The sequence below is a fragment of the Gastrolobium bilobum genome, unplaced genomic scaffold (genome assembly GCF_033153095.1).
Source record: "Gastrolobium bilobum isolate Gb01-03AN ecotype WA unplaced genomic scaffold, APGP_CSIRO_Gbil_v1 utg27278, whole genome shotgun sequence".
NCBI lineage: Eukaryota > Viridiplantae > Streptophyta > Magnoliopsida > Fabales > Fabaceae > Gastrolobium > Gastrolobium bilobum.
Window position 1 is genome coordinate 181,901 of NW_026896629.1, and position 20,144 is coordinate 202,044.

Genomic DNA, 20,144 nt, shown 5'->3' on the forward strand with positions numbered 1-20,144 from the left:
GACTAAAAGAGAATGGAGGCAATTACTCTCTTTTTTTGTTATAAAGAAGTTCTAAGATCTGGCGTGGGGAGGGGTAGTGTGGGCTAAAATGAAAATAAAGTAGCCTGGAAGTGGGAACAAGTAGTCCTAAAAAAGACTTGGTGCCACTTAAGTTACAACTCTTGGGCAATCACTGATCCTTAATATCACCAAATAGTAAAAAGAAAATGCAAAACTAATGCCAACCATTATGTTGTGTTCTAGAAGTTGCTTTAGGAAATAAGAATAGGATGTCATCTCAAGAATGGATGTTGTGTTTGCTTAGATTGACAAGAGTTAATTAATGGTATTAATTGCTATATACATATGATTTGTACATCTATTGCAACTTATGAGGAGTTAAAATATCTGGTCTAAGTGGTTCCTTTACAAGCCTCCCAAAAAATAATTTTCTCTATAATACAATTACAATATGAATGTTTAAATACTCAACTAATACCAACAGAACACTATTAGTAACAATTCATGCAAGCAATGAAGAGAAAACAAGCAAAGATAGAATTTAAAGCCCGGAAGCTTGCCTCAATTAAGCACAAGAAGAAACCAAATCACTCTGCTATTTTCTATGCTCCTTTACTGTTTTCTTTAAAGAAAATGATAAAAAAAGAACCTTTTTCTCACACTCGGCTTTCAACAAATCTCCTTTGAATTCCTAATATCTATGACTAAAGACAAACCAATCACCAGAATAGCTCGTACCTATCAAAAGGAACTATACAAACTTACAAAAAAAAAAGGAACTCTACAAAGAATAGTTCAAAGGCCTAAACTTTACAATTGAAATTGAGTTACACAGTTATAGTAAAACATAAATTGCCTTTAATTAAGACTACTATATATCAAGTGTAAATTCAATTTTGGAATCACAAATCTGTTAACCTTTTTGTTCAAACTGAAGGTATATCATTAGAAAAGCGCATCGTACTGATGCGATGAGGAGTGAAGAACACCGCTTTGATTACCTGGGGTGACGAAGCGAGCGTGACGATTCCTCACGTTCAGTTCACCTTCTCAAGCCTCACGATCTGCAGCAACGCACCATGAACGGTAGCAAAATTCGCTCTATGGTTGATCTTTCAGGCTATGACTCAAGGGGATCAGGGAGTCGTGTGGGCAACCGTTCAGATGATGAACGTCTGCCTCTTTGTGTTTCTGATGTCTGTAACCCTAGGTGGCACTAGGAAGAAAAAGAGTTTATATACTCTGCCCAATCCAAAACTAACCGTAAGCTTCATGGGTTAAAATTGGACTTTGGGTTCACTCTCACTAAAGCTATTGGGCTTAAGTGAAAAGAGTATATTAAACCCAACACAAACAAACAAACTGCGTTGACTGCATTCTGTCTAGCAGAGTTGCTAGACACAGCAAACATGTCATTAAGAGTCCGAAGCATCTTTACTCCACTCTTAACCATGTACAATTGCTTATGCAAGTGTTTGGAAAGATCGACAATAACATAATAGTGAACTACCATATTTGTCCTTTTCCAATCTGAATATTGCATCCTTAGACGCATCCTCTGCAGGTTGTTATGGCCCTTGTACTGTCATGACAAATTTTAGCTTTCATGTTTTTAGGACAATATAAAAAATTATATTCCATTCTTCAAATTTAGTTCCATCTAGAGGTTTTTGTCTCAAAATCATGGCTATAGGATTGAAGGAAGTCATTTTCTGAAAAAAAAAAAAAAAAAAACATACAAAGCACACAATTACAAACAAATAATGCAATAAACAAACGAAGTACAAGTAGATTCTCATGACTACTCTTGTTTATTGTTAACAATCCTTCAATTTATCTTTACAAGGCTTACGATGGGCAAGTCACTTGTAAAAACCAAAATTGTTATTTGGGCCTTCAGTGCCATTGCCAGAGCCTCGATGGGAGGGTTAGCAATTTTACCAAAGTTGAATGTAATTAACCATTGTTTAATTTCAAAATTATCCTTAGTGTCTAAGCATTGCCGACGATGGCCGTACAATACTTTACTAAAATTTTGAAATTATTAAGATTTAATCTAGTGAAATCTGATTATCCTTATCTGGTGGGGCTTTAGCGATAACCATTTCACTAATAAACCCACAAATGGAGACCGCAGGTTTTGAAATTAATTATTTAATTTTTAAAACCTTCACCCATTCAACATTTTTATTTGAGAATTTTCATAAGCCCTGTCGAATTCATTGTTTAATTTCAAAATTATCTTTAATAACTTAGTATTATCGACGATGGGCCATACAATATTTTATTAAAATTTTGAAATTATTAAGACCCAATAAAATCCAATCATGCTTATCCGTTGGGGCCTCACATGATTATTTTATTGATAGGCCCACAATGCTCCTGGAGGTTAAATTAATTTCTTAATTTAAATCTCCTCCCATAATTATTTAGGTCCAATCTAATAAAATCCAATCATGCTTATTCGATGAGACTTCACATGATTATTTTATTAATGGTCCTATATTGCGCTTGAAGGTTAAATTAATTTCTTAATTTAAATCTCCTTCTATTCAACATAAGCATTATTTTCCAATTTCCAAGAATTATTTAATTGAGAGTATCTTTTGTTTGATTTCAAAAACTATGTAAGTAAGAACGCCGATGAACGTGGATCACTTAGCTTATCTGAATTTTGAAATCATTAAGGTCCTAAAATTCGGTCATGATAGGCAGCATGTGCTTCACACAATCATGATACATGATTATGGTATGCAGCGTGTGTTTAACACATGACCATTTTAGTAGACCCACAAATTACTCGCAAAATAAAAGAATTCTCTTAGGAAATTTTCTTACTCATTTGTCTTGATTTTAAACTCCAAAAATAATCAATTTGATTATTCTAGATTTTACCAAAATCATAATAATTAAATGAATTTTCGAAATCAACATAACCATTAATCTAGATTTTGTTTCTAAAATCATGATAATCATAATTTTATTTTACCGGAATATTTAAAATAAAAAACAACGCGCATAAACTATCATACTAGTCGGTAACGACATAATAGTAAATATGCACGTATGTCATGTGATCATGCAACAATATGGAACCTTCCTATCCTATATGACATGTTATCGCAAATATCATGTTAATTGCACATATAATTCATACCAATCAATAAAAGCATTAAATAATAAATCCTAATTACTTTAATCCACGGCCTTCCTAATTTAAAAAAATAAAAGTAAAAATAAAATATTACAACTTTGGAATTCAACTTTCGCCTAGCCCATAGTATCTGTCTTAAGCCCCTTTAGAGTTTCCATGGGCCTAAAAGCCCAAAGACCCAATCCTTTGGCAAAAAACCCTAGGACGCAAAAGAGGAACCCTAGCCGTCAGGTCTGCCGCGCCGTCACCCGAAGTCAACTCAGGCCGAAACTCCAGGGGAAGTCCTCGAAAAGTATCTGACAGTGCTGGCTGCGCATCTTCCTCGTGGTTTCTCGATCTTGAACTTTTACAAAATATTGGAAAAATACATAGAAATTCTGAAAATAAATAAAAACAGCAAGGAGGAAACCTAATCATATAGGATGCCTCCTTGTTACAAATCGAGAAATACACGAGAGACCCTAACCATAGATTAAAACATTTTTACCGATTAAAATTTAAACTTTTATGGAAAAGAACTATAAAGAATCAACATGAATATAAATAACAGATACAGAATAAAGGTGCCATATTTTCATAAATCACATAAAAAAATATAAAAAAAATAAATCAAAGCTGATCTAAATTCCCATCACAATCCGGCTCTGATACCAATTGAAGATATATCATCAGAAAAACGCATCGTACTGATGCGATGAGGAGTGAAGAACACCGCTTTGATTACCTGGGGTGAAGAAGCGAGCGTGATGATTCCTCACGTTCAGTTCACCTTCTCAAGCCTCACGATCTGCAGCAACGCACCACGAACGGTAGCAAAATCCGCTCTACGGTTGATCTTCCAGGCTATGACTCAAGGGGATCAGGGAGTCGTGTGGGCAACCGTTCAGATGATGAATGTCTGCCTCTTTATGTTTCTGATGTCTGTAACCCTAGGCGGCACTAGGAAGAAAGAGAGTTTATATACTCTGCCCAATCCAAAACTAGCCCTAAGCTTTATTGGTTAAAATTAGACTTTGGGCTCACTCTCACTAAAGTTATTGGGCTTAAGTGAAAATAGCATATTAAACCCAACACAAACAAACCAGAATTTGCATTAAAAAGACAAAAGAATGAATCTCCATCCAAACTTGATTGGTGGATCATGGCTTGTGAATAGTAATATCTAGTCTCTCCGTAAAACTCTACCTTTGTCATAGTCTGTCCGTAAATCACTACACAATGCAGCTAGATTTCCAACACAGAAATCATGGCAATTTCCTAAATCACTGTATTCAATTTTTGTATTTTTTATTCTAAATACCAAAATAACGTTGTTTGGGGTTGTGATAAAGAAATTTTTTCCCTTGTTATATTTTCCGTTTGTTTGTTTTTTACCCCTTTTACATAGTTTTCAGGTAGAGACCCTCCTTATTTTAGGTGCCTTTTTCTAAAAAATAAAAAAATAAATTCCTAAATTTTGTATGCTAATGCGATGTTACTCATTTTGACTTGGAGTTGTGGAGATATTGTTGATCTTAATCACATAGGAGTTAGTAAAAGAAATAGGATGAAAGAGTTGAAACTAATCAAGTCGTGATATGAATAAATCTAACATATCGTCGGTTTAAGTTTTTCAACGTACTAATCTAGTTTGATAAGGTTTCTATCATAGTTTCACAATATCCCTAAAAGTTACATTTATTGCCTATGGCAAAGATGGTGCAACGGATTAATAAATTAAAGCTTCAGCAGAACTAGCTAACATTTTTTATTCCTTCGTCAACATTATATTTACCTGCATAATCTATGACCATGAGATAGAATCATATAGATCCATAATCCATAGCTATAAACTTTCACAATTTGCAAACTTGTTTTTTATACATGGATTTATTGATACAAGATAAATAGGAATGGGAGTGCATTTATGGGCTTGCTAGGGCTTTGGGTTTAACATACTTTTGTAGCAAGGATGCAACGTTATATAGTACATCATTTGGTGTAATGGGCCGAAGAGTCACCTGAAATGAAATTAGATGGAATATTGAATTTAGATTATGCATCCATTCAACTATCACTCCTTGAATTTTATCTTTGACATGGCTATTTAAATTATAATATGCCACAAATTTTTTGTGCGCTTGAACTCCTAATATTACATAGATCTCTTATTGACTAAACTCAGTTACACTTAAGCCACCTTTTTTGAATATGACGGTTGTGGTTTTAGAAAAGTTCTAAACTAGATGTTTCTTGCAATTGAAAAATAAAGGTAATAAATGATTATTTACAACAATGTTCTTCGTTATATTCTGAATTCGAAACACGAAAAATAATATTAAATTTATATAAAAAAATATGGATAAAAATTAAATTATTTATATTTATAGTTTTTGTTAAGATTACTTAAATATATCATCATGAATTATATGATTAAAGAACTCCAAAAAATATAAAGGAAAACAAACCTAACATCAAATTAAGTTTTAACATTTTTAGTAAATCATGTGCAAGGATCTCGTTCTTTTCTTTAATTTTTTCCTCCCAATACAAATTATCAAAATGAGTTAAAAACAAAGTTACTAGGATTAGTCTAATAATAAGGGATTTGGATAATCTGTATGAATTTATAGGTTCAAACTAGGGGTGAAAGATGGCTAGATTGGGCCAAGCTTTGCCCCGAAAAGGCCAAGCCTACGCCAAAAATTTTCAATTTGACCTGGCCCAAGCCTAGTACGAGTCTAACAGTTAGACTGGCTTGACCCATTTATATAAAAAAAAAAAAAAAATGGTCTGGCCTTGCCCGTTAGCCTGTTAATTTTTAACTTTCAAATAGAATCATGAATCAACTTTACAAAATACTCAAATTCTGTTGCTAAATCGAAAATCATAATTTCAACGTCCAAACAGAATCATGAATCACAACAAAACTCATACAATCTGCATTTAAGTCACTTTCAAAAGCAAAATGCTCAAACTAAATAACATATATTTCATCAGACCCAACAAACGAATCCATACTATGTAAATTAAAATAGTCACATGAATCCAACAAACACATCATGATGCTTGTAATAAGTATAACCTCTCCTAAAAACTTTTTAATATATTCATATATACAATCTAACATGCTAAGATGTTAGTTCTTCCTACATGAGAAATAAAGTTAGATTTCTATTAAAATATAATCGAATATAATTAAGTTATAAATAATTACAATTGATTAAATTTATATCTTTTATTTTTTCTTTAAGGCATACTTATTCTATTTTATTTTATTTAAAATAAATAGTATAATATAAGCCGGCCTGTATGTAACACCCCGTTCTAGAAACGGTTTGTTAACATTGCTTTATGATATTAAGCGCAGTTACAATCACATTGGTTCAATTAAAAACTCGGATAATTTTTTTGGTTTTTGTTTTCCTTTTTAAAACTTACTTGTTTTTCCTTTTTAACAACGCCGAACTTGAAATAACCAATTGCGTGACCATAACCTTATACTTTGCGGAATAATCCAAACTAAACTTAACATCATATCATTATTTTGTTCGAGTTCAATACTAGACTCTCTTCACTTTTTATTAAATTGGAATTTCTATACTTACTTTATAGTTCTCATCTCATACTATGTTATAGATCTCTTCGTTATCTACGCGTAAGTTCAAACCGCACTCAAATCGGAGCACCGTAGCCCAAGTTATGAATTTTCTACAAAACGAGTGTTGAACCTACAGGTCTCGGCGCGATTTGCGCCAGGAAACAGAAGCTTTCCATAACTATGGCGCGATTTGCGCCAAGAAACAGAAGCTTTCGAGCAAAATGGCGTGATGTGCGCCAAGGTTTGAGCCAAGTGCGCTAGCTGGTGTTTTCCCACTGTGTCTTGGCGCGGTTTGCACCAACCACGGCGCCAAGTGCGCCAAGGTTCTGAAGATTACACCAAGCCTTAGTATTTTACCTCTAACTAGAGTTGTTACTTGTCTGATTGACTCAATTTTGGTCTCGTTGGAAAGCTAAGAAAAATATCTACAACTTCCATTAAGACCCAAGGATCCCAATCTATCATATAGGATATGAAAATTTGACAACAAGACATGATATCTTTATTTTTACATGGATTTTCAACCTAAAGATCTTCTTTCACCTAATTGACAACATATAATCATTTCAATAAATGATTCCTAGTTCTTTCTAGGCACTCATACACTAAGAGAAGCATGCATACCCTTTCATCATAAATATACATATCCAATAATTACAACATTACATCATTGCAACATGTCCTAATTACAAATCATGGGACTTAGCTACAAAACACTATGATCAACTCCTTGGCTCCCATCAACAAAAGAGATACCAAAGGAGATGAGCATAGGCTAAGTCCATCCAAATAAAACATGACATACATATAGCAATTAGCTTTCAAATGTAATTCATATACATGGTACTACTACATGTCATGTATAACCCAAAAGAATGCAACATCTTCATGCATCTACTAATTCATATATGGCCACTTGCCACCAGAGGCTCTTGCAGCATCCTTTCCTGAAAGGGGTCCCCACAACACGGGGTGAGATATACGAATATACCAAAGTAAACCAGGGGTCCTTGGAGCATCTCTCCACCCCATAGTTCAATATCAGTGTAATAGCAGTAACAATAATAATGCAATAAATACATATCCATGCAGTGTGTAACAAACATCTCCAGGAGAAATCCCTCGAGCTCTCAAGCTGTCCTAAGGATACTCAGATGCAAATAGTCCTATTGGCCAGCTAAACTACCAAGTATGAATTACGCATCGTCATGCAACATACCAACATAGGGAAACACCATCCTATGCCACACCAAAAACATACACATACGTATAAACAAGCATTAAACTATTTTATTGTATTTACATACACTATCAACAACCACTACCCATTCAGGGCTTGGTGGAACAGTAAAGGGATTTACACCCAAGGTCCGAAGGCTTACCTCAAAGCTTCAGTTCAACCTTTGTTCTCCACCAACAAGTTCTACAACCAGTCAACTTTGATTTCAAACTATAACTTGTAAAGTACACACCTACACCAAGGTGTCACAACATCAATCACGCCATCAAATGAATATTTGTATATCCATCAATACCACAACAACTCTACACTATCAATTAGCATGAGCTTACCTATTCCAATGAGCTAATCAAGCTCCATAGCTTGCTCCAATGGTTGGTCACTCAAGGTTGGTCCAAATGCCTTAATCCTAGACATAATATGGACACCATCAATATTCAACCAAACCACACTATTGATTTCTAATGCAAGAAAGTCCAAACTTAAGCATTTTTCACAACATACACTAAGCCTCATTCTTCTTAGAACATAGCCAATCTACTCACATTATCATAAAACCCTAAAACACTATTCATCAAAACCTAAATTCATGAAAATAGAGTTCAAGGAGAAGAATCTTACCAAAATTGGGTGTACAACCAAGGGATTTTGACCTCCTAAGCTCCCATGGAAAGAATCACTTTCAATCTCCTCAAAACCCCAAATTTTCGCCCCAAAAGCAAGGAGAATCCCACTCCACAATGCTTCCCACAAGAAACCAAGCTTGGATTAAGGATGGGAGGAAGATTTGAAGTGGTTTAGGTTTTCGAATTAGTTGATTTGGACACCAAATGAGGAAGCTAGGTTATTGGGTCATCAATGGAGTCTTTCCCTCTCTATTCTCTCTTCCTTTCTCTTTTCTCTGGAACTCGACGGGTTTGGGAAGGGAAATGGGTTTCTTTTTGGTTGCTAGTCACTTAACATAAGTTAAGTGGAGTCAAGTGGGTATTAACTCATCTATCTATTCAACTCCATTCACCACCAAACTTTACCCAAAGGTCGAGAATATTTTTCTAAGAATATTTCCACTTTCATTTTTATATTTTGAGTGCTTTTGCCTACACCCATTTATATCCCTTAATTTTCACTGAGTACACTTTTTACCTCAAAATTGACCCCAATTCACTTAATTAGGTCCTATACTTAATTTTACTCAATAATACATGCTTAATTATCTAATCGCATTTAATTTACTAATTAATTAGGCTAAAGCTATTATACTGTAGGCTTATAGGCCAGACTTTCTTTACCTACGGCCTTTTTATTAAACAAGCATTTTTAATACCCAAACCTTGTCTATTTTACAAAATATACTAGATCAGGTATGGCCTGACGTAAACCGAGCCGTAGGCCCCTATAAGTCGGCCCAGCCCAATTTCACCCCTAGTTCAAACCTTAGCGCGTATTATATCAGAAAAAAGAAAGATATAAAAACATTTGAAATATGATTAATCTTGATTTGAATTGATTTTAAGTAAAAATAAAAAACTAAACTAATTAAATTTAATCAAATTGAATCAAAGTAGGTTGAGAAACTTCTTTTATCAAATTGTTTATTGATGGGTTTATTCGGATTAGGTGATAGTATTAAAAAAAAATTAAAACAAATCGAACAGATTGTTAAAATAATCTTGTTTTATATGTTCTAGCAAATATAAGCCTTATTATAATTGTGATATTTACTGGAAGCTTCCACGCTTATCAAACGAATTTAGGAAAAGAAAACCCTAGTTTTGCTTTCAAAACAAAAAAATACAAAAAAAAATACATAAAATAACAATTACAAGGGCATCTGTTAGATAATTAAACTCCTGCTTGTGCCATTGCAAGGAAAGGGACATGTATCTAAGAATGCATACATTATTTGACATGCATCTCATTGTAAGAAATATTCACAATGTTGCATAATTTAACCAAATGCATCAAATTCAACTTTTCAATGATAACCAATTGTCATGATTTAATTAATACAAGAATATTCTACACTCCAGAAAATAAAAATACAAAGCCTGACAAGTAAAAAGGAAATAGTTTATAATTTATATCACAATAATCGTATCCCCCATTCTCAGGGCACTTGCTGCGGCACTGCTGCAGACTTTTTTCTCATTGTCCAAAATGCAGCAAAGTAACGATTCTGCAAAGAGGGATCATAACGAGTTTAGCAAATTCAAACAAATGCTTTCATTAGATTCAGTGTTAATGATTTTCTATGATTCCAATGGATTGCAAGAATGTCCACACAATCAAATTTTGTTGGTCCTAATTGAGCATCACCCAAATGGAACATGTTGTTGACCCTAATTGAGCATCATTAATATGTAACTACTGAATGAAACTTCATTGGTTTTATCAATTTTTATAAGACCCAAATATATATACACACATTAGTATGCAGAATAACCAATATAAATAGCCATATTTTGACAAAGCAGTTTGGAATTTCAAAATTGAAACAACCAAATAAAAACAAATAACACATGTATGCTAGGGATTTAACAGGATTAGCTAGACTGTAGATGCATAAGGAAAGAAAAGAAAAAGGAGCAGGGTGGAGGTGGAGGAACACTTGTGTGCAGTTAGAAGCTTACTTGCATCATTGATCTAGGATTTGTGGTGTAGGTTGTCTCAATGGTCCTTTCTTTCTGAACTCCATGACAAGATAATGTAAATATGATTAGTCATTGCATAAATAGAAGGGGCATAATCCAAGTCAGATGAGATTACCTCAAATTCAAATCCATAATGCAATGCAATCTTTTTAACATCTTCCAAACTCAATTCGATGGACATTTCCTATAGACAAATTTTAGTGTGAGATAAAACACACCAAGCATGTGACAAAATATTTATGTGTAAAGAAGAGTGTCTTACGTCTCCTTGTCCATACATATCTGCAAAGTGATAAAGTAGAGGGCCAAAATTTATCCAAACCTGTCATGGTGTCAATGTCACCAAGTATGAAGGAAAATATTGAAATGAGACTGTCAACAAGCAAAGAGTAAACATTGAAGCGTAAGAAAGAAGAGAGAAACACGATATCTATTTGGAATTTCGGATTCAGGAACTTACTCCCCCATCTTTCAAAATTTGTGAAATTATTTCAATATACTCAACAATATTGTGAGCAGTATCGATAAAGAAACAAGTCACAACGACATCCCATGCACCTGCATGGCCATTCTAAGCTCCATTAGAAATTAAAATAGGGATGGGGTGTAATATCGCATTTATTATAGATAATTAGATATAGATGTGTAGAGTTGGAATTAGAATGTCAAGTTCAATTCATGCAAGATAAAATAACATTTTGCTAGTATATCCATACAACAGAGGGGTGATCCATGTGCCATGTTCCCTCTGTTGTATTTAAAAACTTAATGTCTAACAATTGACCACGGAACTATGTAGCTATCAGCCTCTGTTCAAACCCTAGCTGACAGGGTTCAAATTTGAACCATTTTAGCAAAATCCAAAAATAAAAAATAAAAAATTGTTAATTAAGATTTTAAAGAAAGAGGAAACGAGAGATATTTAGTGAAATAAGTGTGTTGGACTACACAGAAGAAACTAAATTATATAGATAAAAAACAATGATTACAAAGATACTAGATACCCTTAGCCTATAAATGAATCTAGATGTTAACAAATCGAGATAATATTTATATTACCAACAAGTTCCATATGGAAATTTTAAAGGCAGCTATAAATAGTTTTATTTTATTTTCCTAGGACAATATATTAGAATTACATAAAAGCAACATGAAAATTTAATCCATATTCTGCAAATACATGATGCAGTAGAGGTTAACTCAAGATGTATACATTAAAAAGTGGCAACCATCCAATTATATATTACAAAAGTACTACTATAGGTTAAAAGTAGATTTTTTTTTTTATTAGGAGTCATCAACTCATTGAATCTACAAGCTCAAGCATCTATAGAAGCTCATTTTTCTAATTATGGTTGCAAAGCAAGTGTCCTTAATTCAAATGTTGCAACGGCCCTGTTTTGCTTAATTTAACATGAAGAATCAACAAAGCATAAAGCTAACACGTAAGGTATTAGAACCAGAACACTTACTTCAAGTTTACTGTAAAAGCCACTGCTATAATATCACAAATCAGAAACAAATATAGTTGTAGATAATTTCTCCTACCTACTTGGCTTGTATCACTGTAGACTTCAACAAAGTCACCTCCACACATGGAAAAGCCTTCAGTAATTCCTGCACTGCTCCAGTACATTGTAACCAACAATGTTATTATTACAAGATATATCATACAAAAAAATACACTGATATTTATATTTTTACAAGATGCTCATGTCTCCATTTTTTGTATCTGAGTATGGGAACACATTATTGGAATAGGTATTGCTTTTGAGCCTAATAAAGGAACAAGATAATCAAATAACTTAACCAACAGCAACTATTGAACATTATTATAGCGTAGTCATTTGACTCATTTCCAATTCCTCACTAGCAAAAAATGTTTAACTGGGGTAGCTAGTCGGACTAAAGCGAAGTTTGTATCTGTCCAAGTTAATCAATATGTAGAAGGATATATTTTAAGCATAAGAAATTTCATACGACGGGAAGAATATAATCGCAGAGGAGAATGTAACAGTATTACATGAAAGGTGAAAAACTGGAATATTATTCACTTGAGAAAACATGTAGATGGTTATAATATTTATAGAAAAACTAATTGAACTGTTAGTGTGGCGAAGAGCCACGTATGTAACCCCAAAAGGGTGTGAGAATCGTTCTAAGGGGGGTCCTAGATAGCAATAGTATGGACCAAGACTATGCTATGAGATCCCAGGTGTAGTGTGTAACAATAGGGGGTGGTGATGAATGGCTACAATAGCTTTTCAAGTTGACAGAGTAACAACTCATACAAGTAGTGATATTGTGTGTGTGCATGGTGGAGAATGAGGGAGTATTTATAGTTAGGGTTGGGCTCTATCCCAGCGGGGAAATGAGCCAAGTCAACTATTATGGGGGAAGAGCCATAGCAGTATGCCTTGCTTGGGCAAGGCGCTTTGCAGCCACTGTCAGCACTACAGCGGCTGCTGTGAAGAGGAAGGCATAAAAAGGGGGACATTTTGGAGTCTATGCAGACAAATGGGAGGGGAGGATATCCCAAGTAAGACATTTTGATGTCTTACGTTGGGAAGTCCGCCAAAGGGGTGCTGGTATGGCAGCACTGATGTTATTGGGTGTGGTGCAGCAGAGGTAGTATAGGCCCTCTGGTATTGGGCCAGTGTTATTGGGCTAGCCAATTGGATCGGCCAGAACACTAATGGGCCTAAAAGAATAAACTCAAATCCTAAAATAATCCGCCTAAATCCTAAACATAATCTGACTAATAAAGGGAATAATTTACTGTCGATCCATCACGAACCTAGCATAATCAACATCAGTATAACTTCAAAAGATGAAAATTGATATATTATTAACTTGAGAAATCATGTACAGGGTTACAAATATTTATGGAAAAACTAATTGGCCTAAATCCTCTAGAATAATCTTTTGCAATTCACAAATGTCTTGGGCCATGGCTTGAAATTACGTCTTAGCACTTGATCTGACAACCACATACTGTTTTTTACTTCTCCATGTTACTAGGTTTTAATATAGGAACATACAATAGATGGAGGTTGACCGATGTTCCATGACGAACCCAGCATAATTGACATCAATACATACTTCCAAGGATAGATTTGCTCTCCGGAATAGTAGTCCTCTGCCTGGAGTGGCCTTAAGGTACTGGAGAATTATATCTATTGCGTGCATGTGTTTCTCCTTGGGTTATGCATGAACTAACTGACAATATTAACCGCATTAGCTAGATCAGGTCTAATATGAGCAAAATATATCAATCTTCCTACCCGTCGTTGGTATTGTCCTTTGTTAACTGAAGGACTCTTATCTTCTTTCCCTGATTTGTGATTTTGCTCAATTGGGGTACTAGAAGATTTACACTTAAAGTTTCCCGCTTCTTTATGAAAATCAAGGATATACTTTCTCTTATAGATAAAGATACCTTCACGTGAATGGGCTATCTCAATCCCAAGGAAATATCTAAACTTCCCAAGATCTTTGGCTTCAAATTCACTAGTTAATTTCTCTTGCAGAACACGTTTTTCAACAATATCATCCCCTGTGATAATAATGTCCAAACCAAACATGTGAAGATTGCTTCATATAAGGCTTTCTTCAACTTGCAAACTTTGTTTTCTCCATCTCTGGAATCAAATCCTGGTGAGATCTCTATATAAACGTCCTCTCCTGGCTTGCCATTGAGGAATGCATTCTTCACATCAAATTCATTCAAGCCCCAATTATAGTGAGCAGCAAGGGGCAATAGAGCTTTCACAATGTTCATTTTGGCTATCACAGCAAATTTTTCCTCGTAATTAATGTCATAGGCCTGTTTGTAACCCTTAGCTTTATAACTCTCAAGAGTAACGTCAGAATTATATTTCAATGTATAAACTCATTTATACCCCATTGCTTTCTTCCCATTTGGCCTGTCAACAATTTCCTATATTTTATTTTTCTCCAAGGCACGGCTCAACATGTATGGCTTGGGAAATATTTTATATGCTTCAGGGCCACCTAATGATTTGGTGCTCCCTCTCACAACACTAATTTTTTCTTTCCCATTTTACCCCTGTTATTTTTTTTCTTTTCCAATTTTACCCTTCCATTTACACTAAGGGACCACCTAAAAAATGGTGGTCCCGGACCACAATAAATTCTCTCGTATGGCTTGAACCCAATTTTCATCTTTTAATGCTTCATGCACTGATGTTGGAATTGAAAAGGAATCAAGTCTTGAAATAAAGCTTCTATACTATGCAAAAAGGTTCTTAGAAGAGACATAATGAAAAATAATGTATTGAGTACAAGGTCTTTTCCTTTTTCATAGAGAAATGGGTAAGTTGACAGTATTTATAATATCAAGCTTGGGAACTAGGAGTGTGCATGAGTCGAATTGAATTGAATTTTTGAAGAACTGAACCGAATTGGTTTAAACGATTCGGTTTGAAACCGATTAGGTTCGGTTTGAAACCGATTCGGGTCGAACCTATTTTGAAAAGAAAAAAAATAAATACATAAAAATTAAAGAAATAAATAAATAAAACGGTTCGGTTCTTGAACTAGTTTCCAAAAATCAGTTCGGTTCTTGAATTGGTTCTATTCACCTCGTGGCACTATTCACCTCAAAACCTAGCATCCATGAAAACATATGAAAATCATGTTTGAGTGAGGAAAACTTACCACCTATATTCATAGAATACTCATAGAAGTGAACCCCAAGCTCCCTTGCTCTTAAAACACCCCCAAAACTCCAATTCCTCTCAAATTTTCGAAATCTTTGGAAGGAGATATCTCTACCCACAAGGATTCCCACTCAAAACCAATGTAGGATTCACAATGAGGGGAAGATTCTAAGTGGTTTTGGCTTTGAAACAGGTTGATTTGGTTAAGGATTGGGAAAGTTAGGGTTTGGTCTTCAAATGTCTTTCTCTCTCTCTCAAGCGCTGCACCCACGAGGAAGAAGAAGGAAGAATGAGATTTGGTTTGTGTTTTGCTACTTAGCATATGTTAGTTATTTCAGCTGGGTAAAAGCTTATATATCTACTCACCTTCATTCACTACCAAACTTTACCTAGTGAATAGAATATTTTTCTAGTCATATTTTTAACTTTACTTTTACATTCCGGGTAATTTTTCCTACTCACATTTTCACCCCATAATTTTCACTGACTGCACTTTTTACCTCAAAAGTAACCTTAATTCATTTAATTAGATATTTTACCTAATTCAACCCAATAATGCATGATTAATTACTTAATCACATGCAATTTTCTAATTAAACAGGTTAGGGATATTATAGAAAATAGTGAGATTAGTGATCGCCCTGACTCTCCAATTGAGTATCAGACTTCAGTAGAGGTAGGGGATATTCTAGTGTTAGGAAGTGATGGCCTTTTTGATAATTTGTATGTTGATGGTATTGAAGAAATTCTGAGGTGGACAGAAGGAATATTGGAAATCAATGATTTGACTGAGCATATAGAAGATGTTGCTCTATTCTTTTCCATGTTCAAAGATTATCGAACCCCTTTTCAAGATGCTTCTCAGAGGAAATGACGTAATCATGTGGGAGGAAAAAAAAGATGATATCACTGTTTTAGTGGCTTAAGTTACAGTATGAGGTTGTTTAGTTCTTTTAGTTTTGTAAATTTTCTTCTCATTCGATTACTTGTATATATGAAGTTGTTTAGCCCTTTTATTAAGTTACAGTATGCTGGTGGGGCAGTATGGGCTGCTTCTACCTTTGATATGGTAGTTTGGGTGTCCCACCCTTCCATAACTTCTTTCGATTGATAAGGGACATCTCATTTGAAGTACCAATGAACTATTTGCCTCATCAACTAAGTCTTCTTGCTTGTTATTAGATTCTAGAGCGTCCTGGGAAACAGGGACTGACTCATGAGGTATGGGTAATGATAAGGGAGGCTCAGACTCAAAGGAATAAATGAACGAAGCTTCTGAATTGTTCTTCCCTCAAGATGAGGATGAGGGAAAAATGATTCAGATTCATGGAAAGTGACATCCACGGAGATAAAAAAAACTTACGACTTGGAAAATGATAGCATTTGTACCCCTATTTGTTGGGAGCATAGCCAAGGAAGATACATTTAAGGGATTCAGAGTCCAATCTAATCCGATATTTATGAATATGGACGAAGGCAATATACCAAAAAACTAGACTGAAGACTTCTGCATAACTGGAGCAGAAGGAAAGAAAAAGATCATGGAATGAATAAGACTTACATGGTCAAGAAATGGAATGAATAGGACTTACATGGTCAAGAACTCAAAAGGGTAAGCTGTTGATTAGATAGGCTGCAGTTAGCACGGCTTCTCCCAATAAGAGTTGGGTACAAATGTCTGAAAGAGTAATACTCTGGTGACTTCAAGTAAACGGCGATTCTTTCGCTCAGTAACTCCATTCTGTTGGAGGTGTCCGCATAAGTAAGTTCATAAACCATTCCTTTCTCTTTAATAAATTGAGAGAAGCGTTGGTTGACAAACTCTATACCATTGTCCGATCTGAAATGTTTGATATTTTTTCCAAATTGTGTCTCAATCATATGATAAGATTAGATGAACAGTACGATACCCCTGCCTTGTCTTTTATAAAAAACATCTCAGTTACCCGAGTATAATCATCAATAAAAAAAACAAACCACTTAACACAAAAAATATTAGGAACCTTAAAAGGACCCCAAATATCAGAATAAATAATAGCAAGACGTTCAATACTTTTTATTGCACTATAAGGAAAAGGTACACAATAATATTTTGCAAACTCACAAACATCATAATGAAAAGACTCAACAAAATGAAACATAAATAAAGAAGGAAACATAGACTTAAATAGACTAAATAAAGGGTGCCCTAGACGCTTATCATGAAGCCAAATTAGAGATTTAGAAGTAGGCTGGCCGCAAGTCATCAATATCTAATCCTTAGTACCAACTTGAAAGGTGAAATATTTAGAAAAACTAATGGGCCTAAAAGAATAAACTCAAATCCTTAAAATAATCTGCCTAAACCCTAAATATAATCTGGCTAATATTGCTGTCATTTGGTGTCTTTAAATAGAAAGGAATGCTCAAGTTTCTAAAGAAAGATATCTTCCCTTTGAGCGTGATTGAGAAAGGTGGTTTTCTTGGCCTCGGTAAGGTGCTCAAAAGACAAAAGTTTCGTGGAGTCTCTTTGGGAGACTTGCAAAGGGAGAAGAAGCTTTTTTACATTAATCGTTCAGTGCTGTTTTATTTCTTCGTTGACTTTCCTAAGGAGGAACTCATTATCATTCCCTTTATGTATCCCTTCTTTCCTTCCAATAAATTTTCTTTTATTAAAAGAACCGATGTATGTACCTGGCTGGATGAATATCTGGGACTGAAACAGGACGAAGTTGGTCACTATCTGACAGTGAATTGCAATTGCTGTGAATCCAAGGATATATCGTCCACTCACCAGCAGTTTGGGAACTTAAATGATCCATCAAGTCAATTGATTAAGCACAAAAAGAGAAAAGATTAAGATTAACAAGTAATTATTTGTCACATTAACAATATCAACATGAAAGAGACAACCCTTATTCTTACTGGTTAAGAATAAAACTTGAGCATATCATCATGTAGTATGAAAATTCATTTCCCTGACTGATAAATCCTGCACCATAATATGATGTATTAGCTATAATAAAAGTATATCTATGCATTACTCCTATGTAATGCCTGGTAATGCAAACATACCTAAACATGAAATCTCCAAAGCCAGCCGACCAAGTCCAGCACCCGGAACTAAACAGGCAGGTGGACTGTTTGAGAAATTTTTTACTTTTAGTGCAAAACAAATTGTGCAAACAATCTTCAACCCAAATGAGAACTTTCTGCTGGAATCAATACTAGTAAGGTCTACCTCTCTTTACTGCGATTAGGGAACAGGATATCAAGCTCTTCAAGTATAGGCTTGTAGCACTGATCACGTTCTTTTTTACCCTAATAAGATGCAATTGCAGAAAAAAAAAAACGTGAGTAGCAAATCAAGTTTTTCATATGATAACATTTGAAGTTCATATTAATGTTAACACTAATTACAATTATTCTATCCCGGATATACATAATCTTAATTTGGTTCCTCACTTATTTTACAACATATACATAATATACTACCGTAGATATTCTAGCACTCCCCCTCAAGCTAATATGTATATATCATGTGTCAAGTTTGTCACATATATAGTTGACTCAAGGAGCTCTAAGAGCCTCAATGAAATATCTATTAATTGATCATTGGAGTTCACAAATGCTGTTGCAATTTCCCTAGAATAAAGTTTCTCCTAAACAAAGTGATAATCAATCTTAATATGCTTAGTATTTTCATGAAAGACAAGATTTGAAGATATATGAAGTGTGGATTGATTGTCACACGAGTTTCATTGGTTGTGGTTCACAAACATTCAATAATTTGAGCAACTGTTTTAACTGAATGAGCTCAAAAATAGCAGTTCCATAGTTCCATTGCTCGATAATCAATCTATGCATTTGATCTGCCAACTACAATTTGCTTCTTGTTTTTTCACGAGATCAAGTTTCCTCCAAAAAGAACACAATTTGCTGACGAAGAGCATCTAGTTTCCTATTATTAGAGATTGTCAATCATGCAAAAATAGAAGGTGGTGTTTAGGATATCCTCGAGCAATTAAAAATTCCCTATTCTACAACGAGGACAGTTGGGCAATGAGCACAACAGATTTGGGATATTTGCCTCTAAGCGTAGTGGGTGTAACGTTTGTTGGGAGAGACGAGTTGAAATCCGCTCTAATGCCAATTTGAAGATAAAAAAGTAACCATTATAGGATGAATTTTGGGTGTTAGTAACCATTGAAATTATCAGGATCAAGGTAGAGAAGGAATAAAAGAGAAAATTGTAAAGAACCAATTCAATCCAAAAGCTTAAGTTGTTGGGTGAAGCTACATTAATGGTTTTATATATCTCAACACGCCCCCTTACACGAGAGCCCATTGGGCTTGAAGGGTGGACAATGCACAGGCTCACCTACCTGTGCGAAGAAAGAAATTCCACTAGAAAAAAAGTGGAGGGCGGTGAGGATCGAACCGGGGACACGAGGCTCTAATACCACTAGAAAATAATATGTTGTGTATTAATCTGATACAAAGAGTTACAATATATAAAGACCCTAATGAGCTTAAGTGAGAAGCCCTGAACTAATCAACATCAACAACACCTTTATCCCAAATCAATTGGGGTCGGTGGTAGATGAACCCACATGAAAGATACAAAATGGTTGAAAAAAAGTTAAAAAATAAAAAAAAAAATAAATAAAAAAAAAAAAATAATAATAATAATAATAAAATAAAATAAAAAAAATAAAAAAAAAATAAAAAAAAAATAAAAAAAAAAATTAAAAATAAAAATAAATAAATAAATAAATAAAAATAAACAAATAAAATAAAAATATAAAATAAGATAAAATAAAATAACAATATATGTATATAAAAATAAATAAAAGTA

The 20,144-nt window shown here is 34.3% G+C and overlaps 1 protein-coding gene across 1 annotated transcript in view; it reads right to left on the reverse strand.

Annotated features, from left to right (window-relative positions):
* Positions 1-9,881: 9,881 nt before the first annotated feature.
* Positions 9,882-20,144, reverse strand: part of LOC133301128 (uncharacterized) — a 34,384-nt gene continuing 24,121 nt past the window's right edge. Inside the window, exons 9-18 of the mRNA XM_061500738.1 lie at positions 18,528-18,607; positions 18,362-18,426; positions 18,212-18,278; positions 17,981-18,094; positions 12,174-12,247; positions 11,086-11,183; positions 10,888-10,947; positions 10,741-10,809; positions 10,605-10,658; positions 9,882-10,150 (exon numbers count right to left, since the gene is read on the reverse strand). Coding sequence (XP_061356722.1) covers positions 10,082-10,150; positions 10,605-10,658; positions 10,741-10,809; positions 10,888-10,947; positions 11,086-11,183; positions 12,174-12,247; positions 17,981-18,094; positions 18,212-18,278; positions 18,362-18,426; positions 18,528-18,607 — 750 coding nt within the window. The 3' untranslated portion in view covers positions 9,882-10,081. The remainder of the gene's footprint in view (positions 10,151-10,604; positions 10,659-10,740; positions 10,810-10,887; positions 10,948-11,085; positions 11,184-12,173; positions 12,248-17,980; positions 18,095-18,211; positions 18,279-18,361; positions 18,427-18,527; positions 18,608-20,144) is intronic.